Source organism: Typopeltis vanoorti, chromosome 1, assembly GCF_054136105.1.
Source record: "Typopeltis vanoorti isolate ZY-2024b chromosome 1, IOZ_Tvanoo_1.0, whole genome shotgun sequence".
NCBI lineage: Eukaryota > Metazoa > Arthropoda > Arachnida > Uropygi > Thelyphonidae > Typopeltis > Typopeltis vanoorti.
Window position 1 is genome coordinate 149,954,456 of NC_143549.1, and position 20,699 is coordinate 149,975,154.

General features: G+C 36.8%; 1 protein-coding gene across 2 annotated transcripts in view; it reads left to right on the forward strand.

Annotated features, from left to right (window-relative positions):
* The first annotated feature begins 2,645 nt into the window (after window positions 1-2,645).
* LOC150110535 (ADP-ribosylhydrolase ARH3-like) overlaps window positions 2,646-20,699 on the forward strand; it is a 164,820-nt gene continuing 146,766 nt past the window's right edge. Inside the window, exon 1 of one of the 2 annotated variants that reach the window (XM_090394618.1) lies at window positions 2,646-2,834. In XM_090394618.1, coding sequence (XP_090250744.1) covers window positions 2,669-2,834 — 166 coding nt within the window. In that variant the 5' untranslated portion in view covers window positions 2,646-2,668. Of the gene's footprint in view, window positions 2,835-11,548; window positions 11,683-20,699 lie in introns of those variants that run through there. The other variant, XM_090394624.1, reaches the window with a different exon arrangement.

The following is a 20,699-nucleotide window of genomic DNA, read 5'->3' on the forward strand; positions in this document are numbered from 1 at the left end:
TGGATGTTGATAGTGCATGGGAGGTGGTTAAGAACTGTTTGCAGGAGGCAATGATTGACCGTATACCAAGAGTCCGAATAATAAATCAAGTAGGGGTTAAATGGATGAATTGTGGAGGGAATTTAAGGAGAAAGGTGACCATCAGGCGCAGGAACAGTATAAAGCTCAGGCCAGGATGGTAACAAGGGTGGTAAGAAAAGCAAAAGCAGATTACGAAAGAAAATTGGCCATGCAGGCTAAAGATAATCCCAAACAGTTTTTTCAATATGTTGCAAGTAAAAGGAAAAATGCTCATGGTAGAATGATCTTAAAAAATGCTGAGGGTAGGGAGGTAACCGAATCAGTCAATATTGTGGAATTACTGAGCGAGCACTTTGCAAGAGTATATCATCCAGGTGGTGACTTTGCAGGAATGGAAGAACCAATAGCTTATACTGGAATTGTGATGAATGAAGTAGAGGTAACTAATCTATTACAGAACCTCAATACATCTCTGGGATTGGATGGTATACCAGCTCGTGTCGTACGTGAAGCGGCTAAGGAATTGTGAGTGCCCTTGACCATTTTGCTTAATTTAAGCCTCGGGTCTGGGTCAGTCCCAAGGGGGTGGAAAGAGGGGAAAATAGTTCCACTGCACAAAGGTGGTTCCAAGGCTGCTGTTGAAAATTACCGGCCAATCAGCATAACAGGAATCATTATCAAGGTCTTAGAGAAAATAGTCAAGAGGAAAATACAAGATTGGATAGAAGAAAATGGGATACTGTATCGGGGACAGCATGGTTTTGTGAAGGGTAGGTCATGCCTCCGTTACTTGCTCACGTATTATAACACAGTGAGGGCTGAACTGGATAAGAGTAATGGGTTTACAGTGATTCTACTGGACCTTGCTAAGGCCTTTGACAGGATACCACATGGAATTCTAATCAGTAAATTACAGCATATGTGGATGGGCATAGGGTTGGTGAGATGGATAGGAGGGTGGTTGATGGAGAGATATCAGAGAGTGGTTTACTCAGGAGTAGAGGCCACAAGACGGCCTTTGACTAGTGGTGCGCCACAAGGATCTGTTCTTGGACCACTGCTGTTTAATTGTTCATTATGATATAGGAAAGGATCTGAGAGGAACAGTACATTTGTTTGCGGATAATGCGAAGTTGGGTAGGGCAATAATGAATGCAGATGACGTCAGAATTTTGCAGGATGATTTGGATAGATTGGAGGTCTGGGCTAAGGAGAATGGATGTCAATTTAATGTGGCAAAATGTAAGGTTATGGAAGATTGGCGGCAGTTTACTGCATTGGTGGAACTGTGCTCCAGGAAATTGATGAGGCACGAGATTAGGAGTGTTGGTGGATAAGGAATTGAAATTTAGGCGACACATTGCAAAAGTGGCCAAATCAGCTCATTAAATCACTTGGTTGCTGAAGAATACGTTGACAAGCAGAGACAATCAGGTTATTGTTCCTCTGTATCGAGCCTTGATAAGACCCCATCTCGACTACTGTGCCCAGATTTGGTCACCTAGGTTTCTTCTTCATGGGGAGGAGGTGGAGAGGATCCACAGGCGAGTGACCAAGATGATAGCAGGTCTGTGGAATGAACCTTATGTGAACAGGTTGAGGATTTGTGGGTTGCAAAAATTGATTGATAGGCGGATGAGGGGAGATATGATTGAGACATTCTAATTACTGACGGGTTTGTATAAAATTAATTCAGAAGATATTTTTGAGAACAGGGCTGGTTGTGGGAGGACTAGGGGACATCCATGGAAACTGGGAAAAAGTGTGGTCAGTAAAGGTGTTAGAGCTGGTTCTTTACTTTTAGAGTAGTGAATGAGTGGAATGCACTCCCTGAGTCTGTGGTGGATGCTGTGACAGTGAATGAGTTTAAGGCGAGGTATGATAGATACTGTATGAATGTTGAATAGTTGTGATGAATATGATTTGGGGCCTTCCTCGATGAGTCTAATGACTCCCTGGATTTGCCCGTAATAATAGTAATAATAATATTAATAGTAATTCAGCTGTAATCATGTACTGGCGTTCACGTGATGCTGCAAACGTGCACTCTCCTAACAATGCAACAAACGAAAGAACAGCTTTAAATACAACTACAGCATTTTCATACTAATTATGTATAGAGACTCTCTATGTTGTTCATAGTTTCTTTAACCTTCAGTGTTTAGTGTTTTTCTTTTATAATGCCACCTGATGAAGGCTGTTATAAGCCGGAACTAGTCGTGTTTTACTATTAAAACCCCTTTTACCTAACTCCCGGTTTAAGTCATTTCACAATATGTATTTATAGCCTCTGCTACTAATGGCCCAGTTAAGTAAGTTTGAGCGCGGTTAGTAGTTGAAACCCCGGGGGCCAATCGTTCGATGCTGTTGGCACACTCCCCATCGATGAGTCTTTGGACTCCCTGGAGGTGCCAAAATAATAATAATAATAATATATATATATATGTGTATATATTTTTTATTTATTTATTTTTTTATTTTTTCGTATTAGTTTTCGGTGCAAGCGAATTTAGCTTAAAGAAAACATTTCCCGTCTATTTCCCCTCTCACTTATGTTAGTTTATTTATTTTAACTTGGAAAGTTCAGTGTTCATTTTTGGTGCCATATGAGATCATTTATATTTTATACATAACACATTTGGAAACTATGGCCGCTGTTGGCATTGCTTCTCAACTGGCAGGCAAATTTCGGGGATGTTTAATTGGCAGTTTGATAGGTGATTGTATAGGTGCTCCGTTCGAAGGAGATTTTCCTGTTTCCAAAAGTGTATTAACTAATTATTTCACGAAGTTAATGAATCAGAATATAACAGGTACGGATATTAGAAGAATGCGATATGTGAATTACTATCAAGTAATTATCTATGACAAGTATGTTATAGCATATTGTCGGGCAGAAGTTTGCTACAAGCAAGTCTGCTGGTATAGTTTGGATCTAAATAAAGTCAGTGAAACTTAAATTAACACACCAAGTTAGGTCTAATTATTGCTGTCTCATACTGCTGTGAATTCTTAGTGTTTCATGCTAATTCTGTATAATGTTTCCTTTTCTGAGTCAAACAGGTTAATTAGGTTAATTCAGTTTGTTTCAAAAGGTATTATTTTTCTTCCATTATATTTTTGCTTCCAAAAATTTCATAACTTTTCTCTGACCTTCATATCAAGCAATACAAAACATTAGAGAGGGTCTCTTAGTCTGATTTCTGAATTTGTTTGGGTTGTTGTTGGATCTCAATAAAACCGCAATAATAAAAAACCGGTCATTCAAGTTATTACTTGAAGATTAGCAGTAGCTATCACTAAAAAAAGTTCTGCTAACTTGAAGCTATCACCAAGACAAGATAGCATTAAATAATATGAAGGGCTATATTCCTTATAGAAGGATTATTTGTGTTGTGCATCTCAACAGTGGTTTCATTCACATTATTTTCTGATTATCAGGTGTAAAAAATTGCTCATTATTAATAATGATATCTTTTTACATAAATAAAGTATAGAAATTTAAAAATTACATGAGGGTTGTAAGGAATAAATATACATATTGCACTTAAGAATATGCATATGAGACGAAAAGGTAGACTGATAAGCATGATGCTTATCACTTGAAGATCGAAAAAAAAAAATTACTGCTTGAAGAGTAATTGCAGATGGAAGGTGTGTGTGTGTATATATATATATGACAGCCTGGTTTGCCGAGTGGTTAGTGTTTCCGCTCTCCACCCAAGAGGCTGCAGGTTTGAATCCTGCATAGGCATGGATGTTTGTGACACTCTCCCAATATGGACTGGGTCATGCTGATAGCCGATGGGTAATCACTGCTAATGTAAAATACACCTAAATGTAATACTCATTACAAATAACTTTCTAAGTTTTCTTGCTTTTTAGCAAGAAAACTTAGAAAGTTATTTCAAATGGTTTTATTTTGAAAGTTTAGAAAGATATTAGAAAGTTATAAGTTTAGAATTACTGTCAAAAAAATAACTTCTAACTGAAATCTTTACATGATATGAAGCCTTGCTACTGGTTAACATTGCACATTTAATTATGCTAGTCATGCAGATTTCTTTTTATATGCGTTATGAATTCATTCGTTCTCCTCTGTGATTGTAAAGAAATGTGAGAAATGAACTATTAAATGAAAGGATAATAATTGTCCATTATTATAGTCATTGCCTCCATAGCACAGTTGGCTTTGATGATACCCTCTCATTAGAAACACCTGAATTTGATAAGATATTAATAACCTTGATCAGAACATATGCAAATGACAGCATACACTGTGTGCATAGGATTTATCACTCTATCAGAGCATTAATCAGGCTTCAAACATGCCATGTTACTTAGTCATGACAGGCTGTTGAGCTCAAGGGAAAATGGGATATTTTAGTCAATTAAGCCAACAGCATTTGCCCTTAAAAATCTGAGTTTTGAAAGCATTCAAGAGCTAATGAAAATATAGACTCTCACATTGAGTTGCTTAGTGAGAGTTTAGGTATTTCACTACTTAAAAGATGTGAACTTTACTGCAGGATCCTGTATGTTTGCTTTTATTAGTGCTTTTGTTTAAGCATTTTGCTAGTCACACTGTATTTTTTGAAAGTGTTTTATACTGCAAAGAGACCCTCTTGAATGCTCCGTATTGCTTGATATGAAGGTCATAGAAAAGTTATTAAATTTTTGGAAGCAAAAATATAATTGAAGAAAAACCTTTTGAAGCAAACTGAATTAACCTAATAAATAAATTTGTTTGTCATATCTCGTGGCACATAGAGTGGTATCCATCTTGAACCTCTCCTGCATTTTTAAGTGCTTCTTTTGTTCTTTAGTTTCACTACCTTTTTGAGATGTGTTTGTAAATAACATTCAGTGTATTTGAACCTCAGCACCCTGGGTGCCTAAACATTGATTGGGATTTGAAGTACATCTCTAATTTTTGAGTTTTTGTTATTTAAAGAGACAGGCTCTGCCTTGAACACTACATAAATCAACTAGCTGAAGTAGCCCTGCTATGCTTGCATTCTCACAGGACCTTCCTTTTCTTATTTTTTGTTAACAAGCATCTATGGGAAGCATAAAAGTTTTAACATTTAATTATGCTATAGTGATTATGTTATAGTGATCTAATACAACTAGTCACTTCACTAATTCATGTATTCATTAGTATGAGCTTAATGTGACACAATGAAAAAGGAAAAGTTGGTCCTTGTCAGAGATCTAAATAGCATAGTAGGAAATGAATGCCAGACCTACAAAAATATTTTGGGAAAATTTAGAGAAATTATTAATTATAATGGCAAATACCTATTGGATTTTTGCTCAGGACATGGGCTGATTATTACTTATACAATGTTCCAACATAAAATGTGCATAAATTCACATGGACAGAAGAGGCAAGGAATAAGAAAAATTTCATTGAGTATGTTATTGTTGACAGGGATGTTTTTTCATTGGTGCAGGACACCAGAGTGTACAGAGGATTTGAAATTGGAAGTGATCACCATTTAGTCTTGAGCAGGATAAAATTGAATTTCTCATTGAAAAGAAGAACATGTAAAAAAGTTTTAAAGCAAATAAAAGTTAATCAGCTCTCAGATGTGAACTGTAGACTAAAATACACAGATATTCTTCAAGAAAAAATGAAAGAGTTTGAGACCTTGGAGATTATTCAGTGGCAAGGCCTGAAGAAAGCATTGATTCAGCCAGAGAGTCATGTGCCGAGATTGTCTGCAAGGATAGAAAAATCAGAACTCCATAGTGGACACAGGAAGTTAAAGGGAGTGTCAAGGAAAAGAAGAAAACATATAGACAGTTCCTGGTGAATAAGTCAGCTTGTGCTCTTAAAGAATACAGAGACAAATGTAAGAAAGCTGAACACTGTAAAGCTGGCTAAAGAAGTCATTGGAAGACTTTAGCAAGAACATAGAAAATAAATATCAGGAAAGTGGCAAAATATTCTGGAGGCTGCTGAAAAAGCTCAGAAATGGAGGAAAGAGGGCTGTAAAAGGAATTAGAGATGATGAAGGTGACATGAAAACCGGAGAAAAAGATATCCTTGATGTATGGAGTAATTACTTCGAAAAATTGCTAAATGAAACAAGCAGCGACAGCACAGATTAAAAAACTCTCAACAGGCATGCAATCAGGAATACATATCCATACTTGAAGTAGAAAAAGCCTGAAATGTGGAAAGGCAGCAGGAGTTGATGATATTTACCAGAAATGCTCAAGTATAGAGGTATAAAAGTATTGCAGTGGCTGCACTACATTGTTCAGAAGGCCTAGACAGAAGGATGAATTCCAGGTGATTGGAGTAGAGCTCTCATAGTACTCATACACAAAAAGGTAAATAAATCTGAATGTGAGAATTACAGAGGTATTTCTTTACTGAGTTCCTGGTAAGATTAATGCAAGTATACTTGAGAAATGGTTGAGAAGGATTGTGGAAGGTAAGCTTGGTGAAGAATAAGCTGAATTCAGACCAAATAAAATGTATCAGGATCAGAATTTCACTTTATGACAAATAGTTGAGAAATCGTGGTAATGATGGTACGTTGCACCCTTCAATTGGAAAAGGCCTAAGTTCAAGTCTCGTCGTGATGGAAGGAATCTTTATATGGACTTTTTCCATCGAAGGTGAGTTAGCCGATCTCATACGGAGGTAGCAGGGTTTTATTTTTTCTCCCAGAAATTCTGGTTTTTCATCCCGCATACAGGCACATCGGCCCTTCAGAACACACATAATTTACAGACAAAAAAATACTAGCTGTGGTGGTGAGCGGTGGATGGCGCTGATGTAGATGATTGCTAGTAGGTGGAGACGGGGAGTTGTGCAGTGGGTGTCCTCCTGCGGTGAGTCTTCGGACTCCTTGGAGGTGTCACGAATAATATTAATAACTATGATCTGTATTTAAGTTTTATAGACCTGTAAAAGGCATATGACTAGGTTCCAAGAGAAAAGCTATTCAAAATGCTACAGTTATATGGTGTGAATGGGGCATTATATCAAACAATACTTATTTGAGTTGCACGTCAGCAGTTAGAATTGAAGGAAGTATAAGAAGATGGTTTGATATTAAATCTGGTGTCAGACAGGGATGTACATTATTCTCTCTGTTATTCATTATATATATGGATCATATTATGAAGGAAAGCAGTATTAAACCTTATATCAAAATTGGAGATGTTAATCTCAGCTCTTTACTTTATGCAGATGATGTTTTACTGTTAAATAAATCCAATACAAGTCGGTGAAACGTCAAGTTTTATTTTATTTGTAATTAATAAAATAATCTGTTCAACACGTGTGTTTTTGAGTCCCTAAATCTACAAATATGAGTGCTGATCACCGTGTAACCCTAAAAGAAAGAAACAATACAAGTCGGCAAGATTCCCTGACTAAATTGAACTGTTGTAATACATTTGATATGAAATAAGCAATAACAAGACAAAGACAATGAAAATAGTCAGAAACATTGAAAATATGAACTGTTTCATGAACGGAGAACAATTAAAACATTTCAGCTACTTAGGCATAATTTTTAGTGAAGACAGTAGTTTTAGTGAAGAGAGTAAATTAAACATGGAAATAGACAAAATTCAACAAAGCTGGTATAGTACGAAGTCTACTGAATAAATTTATATGGAATAAGAGAGAAATTAATGAAAATGCTAATCTGGTTGTATACAAGACAGTGTTCAAACCAGGTTTAACCTATGGATCTGAGAGCTGGGTTAGAAATAAAACACTTGAATAAAGACTAGAGACCAGAGATATGAGAGTCCTGAGAAAGATTAGGGGCATGAAGAGATGCCCCTAATCTTCCCACAACTACATCAATGGCAATATCATATTAAAAACGAGGCTATTAGGAAAGAACTTGACATTGTTAGCATCCAGGAATGTGTTAGCAGAGCTAATCTCAAAGTATGGTTACTTAATTGTAATGGGAGAGGAAAGATTAGCAAAACAAGTGTTCTCTGCCAGGTTGGCCAGAAAAAGAACCAGAGGAAGACCAAGATATAGGTGGATTGATACAGTAAAAAGTGCCTTAGGAGACAGAAATATAAGATCTGATGTCTTGACAGATAACAGATTTATTTGGAGGAAAATTGTTGATAGGAAGTTAGTACTACATGAAGAACTTACATCATTACTATCATAACATCCTGTGCACCCTTTGAGGTATGTGTCAGGAATTGAATGATATATACTTAAATGTATTCTTAGGTTGATTTATTTGTCACATCTTATATACACTTTCTATCCACTCTAGGCAAATAATCTCTTTATTCATGTCTCTTTGTGCAGTTTTTTCGATACAAATGTCATAATCATACACTTTTACATGTTTGTCATGAGTTTTGCACTCCTTGACTATGCTTGCTTATAATGGAGTTAATGACCATGTTCCCAGTTTTGTACGCATTTGTAAATAGTATCATATGACTAGTCATAGAGCTGCAGAACAGAAGCACTCGCTCTGTAATGTCTGTTGTCATTCCATTCTAGCTTCATGTAACTGTTTGTCCTTTTCTGACTGTTCACTTTGATGATGTAGTGTGATACTTATTGTGAAATTTAAGTGTTTTACATTAAATGCCTTATTTTCCTTACATGATTTATATATCTAGTGAGTTAATGATAACCTTACTCTTGGTTTTATGAACAGCAGCTTGTTTTTTTTTTTCACTCTCTCCCTTCCTGTGCTTCATTATTTCAAGGCCATGAATGAATACTACACAAACACTCACTGTACATGTAGACATACTCATAGCCCGCTTACTGTGCAAAAGCTATTTATTTTTATTGGTTAGTAAGCTATAACATTGACTCTGCCTGATTGCTTGCTAAATCTGGTAACAGTAATTTAACATTGACTATTTGGTTTGTCACTGGTATCCAAAGGAAGCCTGCTTATTAAAATCAGCTAAAGGCTGCCAGTGACTGAAGTGTGAACTTTTATGCGAGCTGCAATCACTAGCTTCTTTTCAGGCAGTACTTTTTTCCCAACCAACATAGTTTGAAAACTTAGGTGGGCTACATACATATTCAGAATCCACATATTAAAGATCATACATGGTACTTTATGTTATTATTATTATTTGACACCTCCAGGGAGTCCAAAGACTCACCGAGGGAGTGCACCTACTCTACAACTTTGTCTCCACCAATCAATCCACCAACTGACTACAACTACACCAATGGCATCTACCACTACCACTAGTTTTTCCACAGACAATCACAAACATCCATGCCCACAGTGTGATTCAAACCCGCAGCCTTTGGGCTGGAGAGCAGATACGCCAACAAGGCCGGCAAATGTTACTTCTTCGAGTTGCCAAACATCAGGTAAAGATTTTCAGAAACATTGTGTCAGAGTAGAATTCAAACAGACAGCTGCAAAATGGTAATATTATCCACTTGCTCAACCCATGCTAGAAACGTGTGTTTTTATGCCAGAAATAATAATAGCTATTATTCCAGACCTCCATGATTTTATGAGACTCATTGTGGTTGGTTATGCAATACAAACTCATCCTCTGCACTCTCTCCCTCCTCTATGTGGGGCATCTGATCATGATGGAGGAGACCTCCCAGTGATGGTACTGGTCCTTTTCATTCTTTCTCTTTCTCTTTACTTTTTTTTCCCATATTTTTTGCTCTGCTTCTCCTGAGAGTCATTTTTTTACTGTCCTATTTTTTCCAGACCACTCTCACTGGGATCCAGTGCCTTTCTGCAGTGTTTGTGATACAACCCCTGGACATCTGAAAGGGGGAAGGGATCCTGGTAGTCTTGCACTACTTTGGCTTCTGCTTCAGCAAGATGGTAGTCCTGGATGGCCAGGCCAGGATCACTCGGTTAGTGGGCTTGCCTGCAAGGGTTAGTGGTGTTGCAGTAAGTCTCTCATCCCATGGTCTGGGGGTTGGGATCCTAGATTTGCTATAGTGTCAGTATAGCATCCAGGATAGTCCTTGTGTTCCACTCCTGAGCGGGACACTCTGGCACTGAACAAAAACTCCTTGAGCATGAATTCTTCATCCTCAAACATTTCAGGGGCCCCTAACAAAGTCTCAACCAAGTACTGATACTGTAGACACAGCATTTGGTAACAGATATATGCTACTAATATAAATGTACCAGTGTTTTTGATCATTCATACAACAGGTGAAAAGCCAATAGGGAAAATGTCACCTTCTTTATTTAGAAGGGTTTAGAAGGACTGGCAGGTCCCCCACCCCTCCCAAAACTGTTAAGAAATTATGTTCTGGTGAATATTGTGTCAGCAACATTCATGGGTGGGATACCAATCACAGTAACTCTTCATAAAACATTTCCTGTAGAGGAGTAATATCAGAATGGGATCTCCTTGATGTAATGTTCAGAGCTCAAAGAACAGGGAGTGACAGGTGTGGGGTGCATCCTGATATTTAGGGATGATCACCTTGTTTCAACCAGGAACATCGTTCTTATACAACTAAGCCTCCAATCTGTAAAAGCAGGGATATCTCTTCTGTTAGAGTGTACATCCCTAATCAGAAGTAAGAAACAAAAGATGCTTTAAATGTCTGAAATATGGGCATGCCCAAACTGTCTGTCGTGGTTCTATCACCTCTACCCGAGGTGGTAGTAGTAGACAAATTGTTATTCCGGTAGCTACAGAAGTTAAGTATTTGGGACTCATCTTTGACAGAAAACTTATGTTCCTAGCACATATTTGTCAACTAAGACAAAAGTGCAAGAGATCGTTGAACTTCCTTCGCACTTTATTCTCTACTGAATATGGTGCTGATTGATTTTCATTGCTCTGTCTTTATCTTGCACTTATATGATCAAAGCTGTTCAAACAAATTATATGACATTAAGCTTTAAATTAAGCATTGGCATTCTAGCCAACATATAAAGAGAGAGAAAGTTATTCTTGCTAGGCTCTTCATAGGTCACAGTCATCTTACACATTCTTATATACTGAGAGCCGATGACCCTCCCATGTGCACTTTATACGAGAGTGAAATGAAATTTTTGCCTATCTAGCCAAGCCATATACACTCCAAATAATATCTCCAAGCCAGGGAGATATTACTCAGACAGATTGCTTGATGTTTTTGACTTTCTACAAAGAATTAATTTGTACAAACACATTTGACTGTAATTTTGTTTATATCTAGATACTGTATTACTTAACTTTTGATACATATTATTTTCTAGTTTTTTTTTTTTTTTTGACTAATTGTGTATTGCTGTAGCTTTTGACCTTGTGTATTTGTGTACCCTTGTTCTAATTTTGTTTATATGTAGATTTTTATGCATGCATATTGTACAATAATTCCTTTTTGACTATTTATGTACTGCTGTAATAATATTTGCTGTAATTATACTGCATTCCTTAGCTTGGTTTTGTCATGCTTGTTGTTAATTTGTACTTTTGACTATTTATGTATTGCTGTAAACTTTTGATCTTGTGTGTTATTATTTTATGTGACACCTCCAGGGAGTCCAAAGACTCATCGAGGGAGAGTGTGCCGACAGCATCGAACGATTGATTCCTTCCAACTACTAACTGCACTGAAACTTGCTTAACTTTTTGCATGAGCCATTAGTAGCAGAGGCTCTATCAATCGACCAACCTTTGCTGGCTGCTTGTGTTGCTGTGACCTCTGCAGTAATTTTGTTTATATGTAGATGCTGCATTGTGAAACTTAATTTTTGTACATGCATATTGTTTACATATTCTTTTGTTTGCATATTCTTTGACTGGTTATATATAGTTTTATGACCTTTGTTGTTTTTGTGCCAAATAAACTAAACCAACCATCTAACCAATTTGCACTCTCACCACCCTCTCAGGCAATGTATTCCATGTTGGTACCACTCAATGCAAGAAACTTACTTCTTTCTCTCTTATAGTACTCTTTATTTTGTGACTTCCAGGAATGGCCTCCTTGGCCTAATCGTTCTTGTTTTGCCATATGAAAAATCTCCCCAGTGTCATTCTCTTAAATACCTTTCAACAGCTTTAAATGTCTCAACTTTTGTCTTCTATTCACCAAACTTTATAGTTTACTTGCTCTCAGTCTGTCTTCATAAGTTCATTATCCACTTCTGTGTCCTCTCCAAGGTTACTTCATCCCCCTTCAAATCCCATTGACAAGATCTAAGTAATCCAGATGTGGATTACTCTGGAGTAATCTGATAAGAGCTGTATATAATGGAACCACAACCTTTTTATCTCTGCTGGTCAGTGTCTTCTTCAATATTGTTGCAGTGCTGCTTTTGGGTTGATGTCACAAGCTTTGAAATGTGTCCTCTGAACTTCAAATTTCTGTCTACAATCATTCCAAGATCCCTTGCTTCCTCCACTTATACCCTTCATATACTCTTATACTGCTTCCCCATATACATTTCTCTGATATCTATTAGAAAGCTAGTTACTAATCCAGTCTACCAAACCAAAAACTGCAACTTAAAATACCAACTTGTCGTATGGCATCCTATCAGATGTTTTTGCAAATTCTAAAACTGAAAGTTTATGTTTCAGCTTCATCCACTGCTTTTGTTACTCTTTTATAAAAGGCAACCAGACCACTAAAACAAGAGCATCCTTTACTGTATCCATACTGGTTTATATAATAATATTACATGTATATGAGTTCTTACCAATTTTTCTAAAATCTTAACTACAGAAGAAATAAAAACTGGCCTGAGTTTGATTCCTCCATCCTACCACCACCTTTAAGCAATAGCACTATCTTACCTTCCTTCCACTCTTTAGGAACTTCTTTCATTTGCAAAACTTTCATTAAACTCATGTTAGAGACTTAATGGACTGAAACAGTACTGAGACAGAATTCAAAATAATCTTTAATTCTTTCAGCACTTTGTCTCAATCACTGAGACGTTATCAAGGAGTACAATATGGGACATGTAACACACATATGAAGACAACACAGAACTAAGTGAAAAACATGGACAAAAGATTGCAGTCCTAACTAGGTAGGGCACCCTCTGTGGGCACTTGTTGGTGACCTAGGATGTAAACTGGGATCTTGAAGTATTACTGTTCGCCATATTTTGGGAAGTTTAGTGCAACCCTATTTATTTTATTAAGCTGATTTCTGAGCACAGCTGCAGATTCCAAAAATAGTCTTTCTCTTCTAAATTTATTGTGTTGAGCATGGTAGTCTTTTTTCTAATTCATTCTGTGAGCTGTATCTGAAGTACTGCAAGGCCTGATTGACCATAGTCATAACTGTAGATGTATATTTTGTGTCCTTCCAAGTGGATATTGACTGATCATTCTGTCTGTCCATAGCAGGCCCATTTTGTAGGAACAGGGCACTTTATATACTCCAGGCACAAAGAGATAAAGAAACTGATCTTTAGTAGAAAGTATAAAGGTAGCAAGTTTTCAGTGGGGCTTGAAAGTCATGCAGAGATTGTATTTCTTGAAGATTCTGACTATTTTTTCTGAAGTACTTTGGACATAGAGGATGATAATAGCATTACAAAAAATCTGTCTAGGATTGGGGGAAGGATTGATTATTTTTTTGGTGTTGTGGGAACTGTAACCATTAGATAAGATGGTGTATATAAGTTCTGTTGTAAGATTAGACTGATTTGAACAAAGTTTATAGGCTCTATTGGTTAGTATTTTAATGATTCCATATTGTTGAGAGGGAGGGTGGATAATGAGAATGTTTGTAAATGTATATACTTGTGTGGATGGGCTTCCTGGTATACTGAAAAGGACAGGTTACCATTGGGTAGGTGTGTGTGTTACCAAGGTGTCTAAAAAAGCTAAACTGTTTTGAGTTTCTTAGTTGCTTAATATCAGTAAATACAATAGAAAATTGGACATCATTCTCAGAGATTGCTTAGAGTTTTAGATTACCCATTAATTTTTGATCTCAGATCAAAAAACTGAAAAGTCTGCTCAAAAAAAGTTTCTTCCTAGTCAACTGAAATCATTAAAAAAAAAAAAATGCAACCCTTAACCCCCTCTTCCCTTCGATGTTACCGATTCCCCCATCTTATGAATTAGCAAAACAGTTAGCAAACTCTTTAACTCTCCACCCCCATACACTGGTTATACCACTTCTTATACTTCTTATAAAAAACTATCAATTTTAAAACTTCTATTGAGAATTTAATGTTAAATAATTTTGATTAGCTTTGATATCACTTCACTGTTCACCGATATTTCCTTAAATGACACCTTATCACTTATATAAAAAAAGTTTTTCTGTATGATATTACTAATTTCTTTTCCTTTGCTATCCATTCTGGATATTTCACTTGGAAGCACAAAACAGATAGAGGGTACCTCTATGGGTTCTCCCCTCTTACCTCTCCCTTGCTAATTTTTTATGGAATTTTGAACAAGTTCTTGACTCAGCCCCTCCCAAACCTTCTATCTGGTTAATGTGTTCTTTGTTTGGCCTCATGGCCTAGACATCTCTTTCCTTTCTCACCTAAATAGTCTTCACCCTAGAATACAGTTTAACATGGAAAAATAAACTAATAATAGTTTAGCCTTTTCAGACACCTTTGGTAACAATGCCTATTCAATGGACTTGTCTTTTTTGTCGACTGGAATATATATATATATTCAAAAACTTACTCATCATTCCCCTCCCCCCCCTTCAACAATATGGTATCATTATAACACTAACCAATAGAGCCTATAAGCTTTGTTCCAATGAGTCTTTTACAGCAGTTCCCGAAGTATCAAAAAAAATAATCAATCCTTCCCTTTCTGAAGTCTTGAGGCACTTCAGAAAAAATTGCCAGAATCTTAAAGAAATACAGTCTTTGCATGGCTTCAAGTCCCAAAAACTTGCTATCCCTATATGGTCAACTAAAGATCAGCTCCATCCTTTCTGTATGCCTGGAGTATATAAAGCCCTGTTCTTGCAAGTTGGCCTACTATGGACAGACAGGAAGATCAACCAACATCCACATGGAAGACCACAACAGAAATTCATCTGTAGTCATGACTATGGTTGATCAGACCATGCTTTAGATACAACTTATAGAATCAATTGGAAAAGATTACCATGCTCTATTGCAGTAAAATTATAAAAGAAAGACTGTTTTTGGAATCTTTAGCTGCTCTCAGAAATCAGCCTAATTTAAATAAATATGGTTGCATTAAATTTTCCAAAATATTGGAAACACTAAATCTCTGAGATCTCCGTTTACATCCTAGGCCGCCACCTGGTGCCTACAGAGGGTGCCCTCATCTAGTTAGGACTCTAGTCTTTCGTCCATGTGTTTCACTTAGTTTTGTATTGTCTTTCTGTGTATGTTACGGCTCATATTGCACTCTCTAACGATGTCTCAGTAATTGAGACAAAATATTGGAAGAATTAAGGATTATTTTTAGTACTTTCTCAGTGCTGTTTAACTCCATTAAGCCTCTAACATGAGTTTCTCCCAGCACTTTAGCCTTAACACAAATTATGACTTTCATTAAACAGCCAGGTTAATAGCATAGTCAGTTCTACTGCCCTATTAACATGTGGCATACTTAGTATTTGGAATAAATTCTCTTTATTCACTTCTTATCTTTCATCCTTTCTTATCCCTGTAGGAATAAAGCCTGCTTAACCAGGATGAAATACCCTAATAAAGTGAATAAATAACTGAGGTATGCCATCTGCCTTTATCATCTGACTATCGCCATTCAGCAGGGTCAGAACCTCTTGAGATTTCCCTTGAATTCAGCGCTAGTCTTCTTACTGTACTAGTTACCTTTCTACATGCACTAGAGCCCCCCCCATTAGCTTAGTTGGTCTTGCTCACACTGATGAGACCTCAATAAAGGTCAAAACTGGTCTGGGTAGTGGCCCTTCCCCTAATGCATAGCATTATATATATATATATATATATATATCTGTAAGGATATATGTATTTCATTATGGGATACTAAGGCAATTGATGTGAAGTTATTAGCCTCTATATACAAGTAGCCCAGTTGTGAAGTTACTTTACATGCAAACTTTGTTTGCTTACACTTGGATAAAGGATGAAACCAAGAACATAATTTCTTGGCATGTTTAATTTACAGCTTAGTCAGTATCAGTGATGCCCTTTGAATGGATAGGCATGGGTTTTAATCCTGTGAAGGATGCAAAGAATCTTTATAAGTGCTTTTCAACCAGAGGTGAGTTAGCTGGTCTTGTACAGAGGTGGCAAGGTTTTTCCTTCCAAAAACTTGTGTTTTTCATCTTACAAAACAGACAAATCAGTTATATGAACATATGTAGTTAATGAATATAATGCGCCGTCCTCATTGATTGAGTTGTTTCAGCTGTAAATCCGAAACAACAACCAACAGAGACAAAGATGGAGTCTCTCTCTCTGTCTGTCTACCTGGCTTCCATAATCCCTTTCCTCTGCAATTCTTGTTTGATTTCACTGATCACCCATTTTACTTAAAATCACTATCTTCTTCCATCGAGGTATATAATCTGCCATTACTGACAATTTATTATTATTAAGTATCTCTGATGCACTACTGACTCCTCTTCTGTCAAATTTTTTATTCTTTGTACTGTTGTAAGCTGGTTTATAAGTTTGTTATAATTGTCTGCCATATCATTCCACAGACATTCCTTCTTTGTTGATATTTCTGCATGCCTCATTATCTTCCAGGTCAGGACTACATGGTTATCTCGGTTGCAATTCGAGCTCTGGACTTGGTCATAGTTAGACAATGTTATGACCAAGTCCAAAACTCTTGATCATCATTTGTAAAAATTGAAGACAGAAACTTAGTTATGTGAAATAAATTTATTAGCTGCATATTTATTTTTTCTGTCTTTAATTTTTTACAAACATATGACAGCTTACTTACCTATATTGAAGCACTTGCTTCTCATGTTTACTCCTCCATATTCTGCTGAAGAATATGGAGGAGTGTTCTTCAAGAAGTTGAAGTCCCCATAATGATTACTCACTTTTCACTTGCCAAACTAATTTACCTAAACATTTCTTGGTTATCACAGTCTGTAATTTTCCTAGTCTGTAGCAACTTCCCAATAAATATTTGTCCTATCCACTTCTACTATATACTCTCAGAGCTATTAGTTTAATTTCCATCCTGATTTTCTACCCTGAGATGGCACAATTCATCTCTAATCCTAATTAACTCTCTACCACCCTGTTTACTTTTCCTATCTTGCTGAAATATGCTCTACCCTTTGATTTCCATCCATGTTAGAACAACTTCTTGCATCAACCAGTTTTCTCCTATACCAAGTGTTTGGTGAGACTGAGTCAGTCAATGCCACAAATCCTCTATTCCTCATATCCTCTATTCCTAATTCTCTGGGCATATGTCATCATCATCAATTTCCTGATATGTACCCTCGAGGAGTGTTCAGGCAGCTATGATATCACTACATGATTAAGTTTACATTATTATTAATTTCTGATCTGCAATTTATTATTATTAATTATTATTAACACCAGACCTCCATTGAGTCAAAAGACTCATTGTGGGAGGCAGACTGACCTCTACACACAAAATCATCAAACCATGCTTTAAACTCATTCAGTATATCTGCATTCATGAATGAATGCATTGCCTGCACACTGTCAGGCAATGCATTTCACTGACCATCCACTCTCCATGCAAACATCTACTCTTTATGCTTCTGCTCACACCCTCCTTATACAATTTCCAGGTATGTTCCCTTGTTCTATCTCCTTCCCCCATTCTTTCAAAAATTTTTTCCACATTAACCTGGTAACAACCCTTTATCAACTTCATCATCATCAAATTCCTGACATGTACCCTCAAGGGGTGTACAGGATATGATAGTACTACATGAAAAATTTACATCATTACTAACTTTCTATCTACAATTTTCCTCCAAATCAGTCTGTTACTTGTCAAGACTCCAACATTATGAGATCTTATATTTCTATCATCTAAGGCACTTTGTATTGTATCAATCCACCTATATCTTGGGTCGTTTTCCTGCCAACCTGGCAGAGAACACTTGTTTTGCTAATCTTTCCTCACCCATTCTGTTCAAGTGACCATACCACCTGAGATTAGCTCTGCTAATGCATTCCTGGATTACGATAACGTGATAACAATAACTATGATAATGCATTCCTTTACCAACTTAAATGTCTCAATGATATCCCCTCTCTTCCTCCTATTCACAGGGCTTTGCAAACTGCAGTGTTTCAGTCATTTGTTTCTATATCAAAAACCAGTAACAACCCTAGTCAGTCTTTTCTGGATCTTTTCCAGCATATCCTCATCACCATGAAAACCAATGAACTAAATCTGTGCACAATAATCCATATGAGGCCTGATCAAGGCCTTATACAATGGAACTAGAACGTCTTTATTTCTACAAATTAAGGTCCTCCACATCATTGCCATAATCTGATGTGATGTCTTCACAATTCAACGAATGTGTCTTCTGAACTTCAGATCCTTGTCCACCACCACCACTCCAAGGTCTGTTATTTTCTCAACTTCCTTCACAAAATTTTTCTGCCAAGTATATACATTGCATCCCATTGTTGCTTACCAAATTTCAGACTTTTTATGCTTGGCAACATTGAATTGACAGTTCCATACTGTTGCTCACTCATACAACTTATTCAAGTCTTCCTGTAAGGCCACATCTGCTTGATTACTCATCATTCTCAGTTTTGCATCATCTGCAAACAGTTGCATATCACCAGTTAAACCTATCCCAATATCATTAATATGCAAATTAAATAGCAATAGTCCCAAAACTGACCCCTATAGCACACCACTAGTGAGATAGTGCTCCACCCATACACCACTTGCTGATACCTATCTGATAGTCATTCACCTATCCAACTCACTAGTCTATCATCCAATTCCATCTGCTTTAGTGGTGTCTTGTGGTGTCACAATCTTTCAAAAGCCTTTGTAAAATCTAACTATACCACCGTATATGGATCGTATCCAATAAATTTTTCACTTTGTTATAGTACATAAGCAAGTTTATAAAACATGACCTACCTTTAATAAACCCTTGCAGACAAGCACTTCCACTCCTTCGGGACTTTTGTTAAACAGATAGGCCAATACTGATGCTGACTACTTGGAACATTCCCTTAAGACGTGATATGACATAAAATCCTATTACTTTATTGACATCTAGCTTATTTAACTCCTCATATACCTCTTGCTTGCTTGCTTGCTCACCATTAAGTCTTCTCTCTTTTCATTCTCTACACTTGAGCTTCTGCTTGACTATGAACACCTTGACTGAACACCTTGACTATGTGCTCTGCAGCAGTCACCAATCTCCCACTTTCATCTATTAACTGCATCTTACCATGATCATTCTTTTTTCTACTTGCCACATATTGAATAAACTCGCTAGGTTTTTTCTTGGACTGATTTGCTAATTTCGTTTTGTACTCTGACTTGCTCTTTATACTCTTTCACATAACTGATTATTACCATTATTCATCTTGTCCTGCCTCAAAAATGCCTTATTCTTTCAGATTCTGTGCTTAATCCCCTATTCATCCATTTTACATCCTTATTCACCCTTTTGAACTCTGGAAAACATCAACACATTGATGCTGTTATGTATTTCTTTGTCATTTCTCAAGCAACATCTATTTCCTTACCACTCAACTCCTCATTCCTGCTATAGCTCCAAGCAGTCTCCTAAGCTTGAGGTAATCATCAGCCTTGTAGTTCCACATATATCCTTTCCTCACAGAAGTCTTCATGATTGCTCTCGCCATCTGGCGGGAATTGTGAAATCCCACTCATAATTATATCCTCAGATGAAATAATCAGATCTAAAACTCTTGATCCTTATGTGCCCTCCTTTACATACTGCCTGAGATAGTTGCCTTTCAAGAACTCAGAGAGTTCTTGAAAGGCAACTATCTCAGGCAGTTTTTTGATCATTTTGGTGCTACTCAAGAAATTAATTTTCCTTATTCCCAAATAGTATCTCTTCATTCCAATCAGTACAGCCATAATTAAAATCACCCATAATAATCACCCTTTCTTTGTTGAATAATCCAAGTTGCTTATACATTTTTTTTCATCACCACCCTCTACATTCCCTGGCCTATAGCAATATCCAACTGAATATGTCTACCTGTCAACCTCCATCTTACATCACACTGCCTCAAAACCATTGCTGCTGTTTCCCTCTTTCAATTCTACTCTTCTTCATCTTCTTTAGTCATTTTCTGTCCACTGCTGGATGAAGGCCTCCTCCTGTTCCTTCCACTTTCTCTGTTCTTGGCAATGGTTGACCAATTTTTCCCAACAATTCTACCCTATGTGGACATAATTCCCCTACTATCATCATCATCAGCACTCCCCCTACCTGCTTGTCTTTTCTATCCTCACAAAAAACACTGTATCCTTCCATTTCTATTCCAGTTAGCATATACCATCTTTATTCAACAATGTTTCACTTATTCCAATGATTTTGGAGTGAATAAACTCAATCAGTGAAACACAGGTGGTGCCGGCAGGCGACATTTCACTGGAAGGTTTGTGTAAATAAGGTCCCTATTTCAGATAAGTTTTTTGGAATAATTGTAAATAAGTGTGTGTAAGAATGGCTGTAAAAGATGTGCGCTTTCATTGTTTCTAATGTGTGGGCCTGTTTGTTTAAGTTTGTTTATGAAATCGTCAAACTTAGA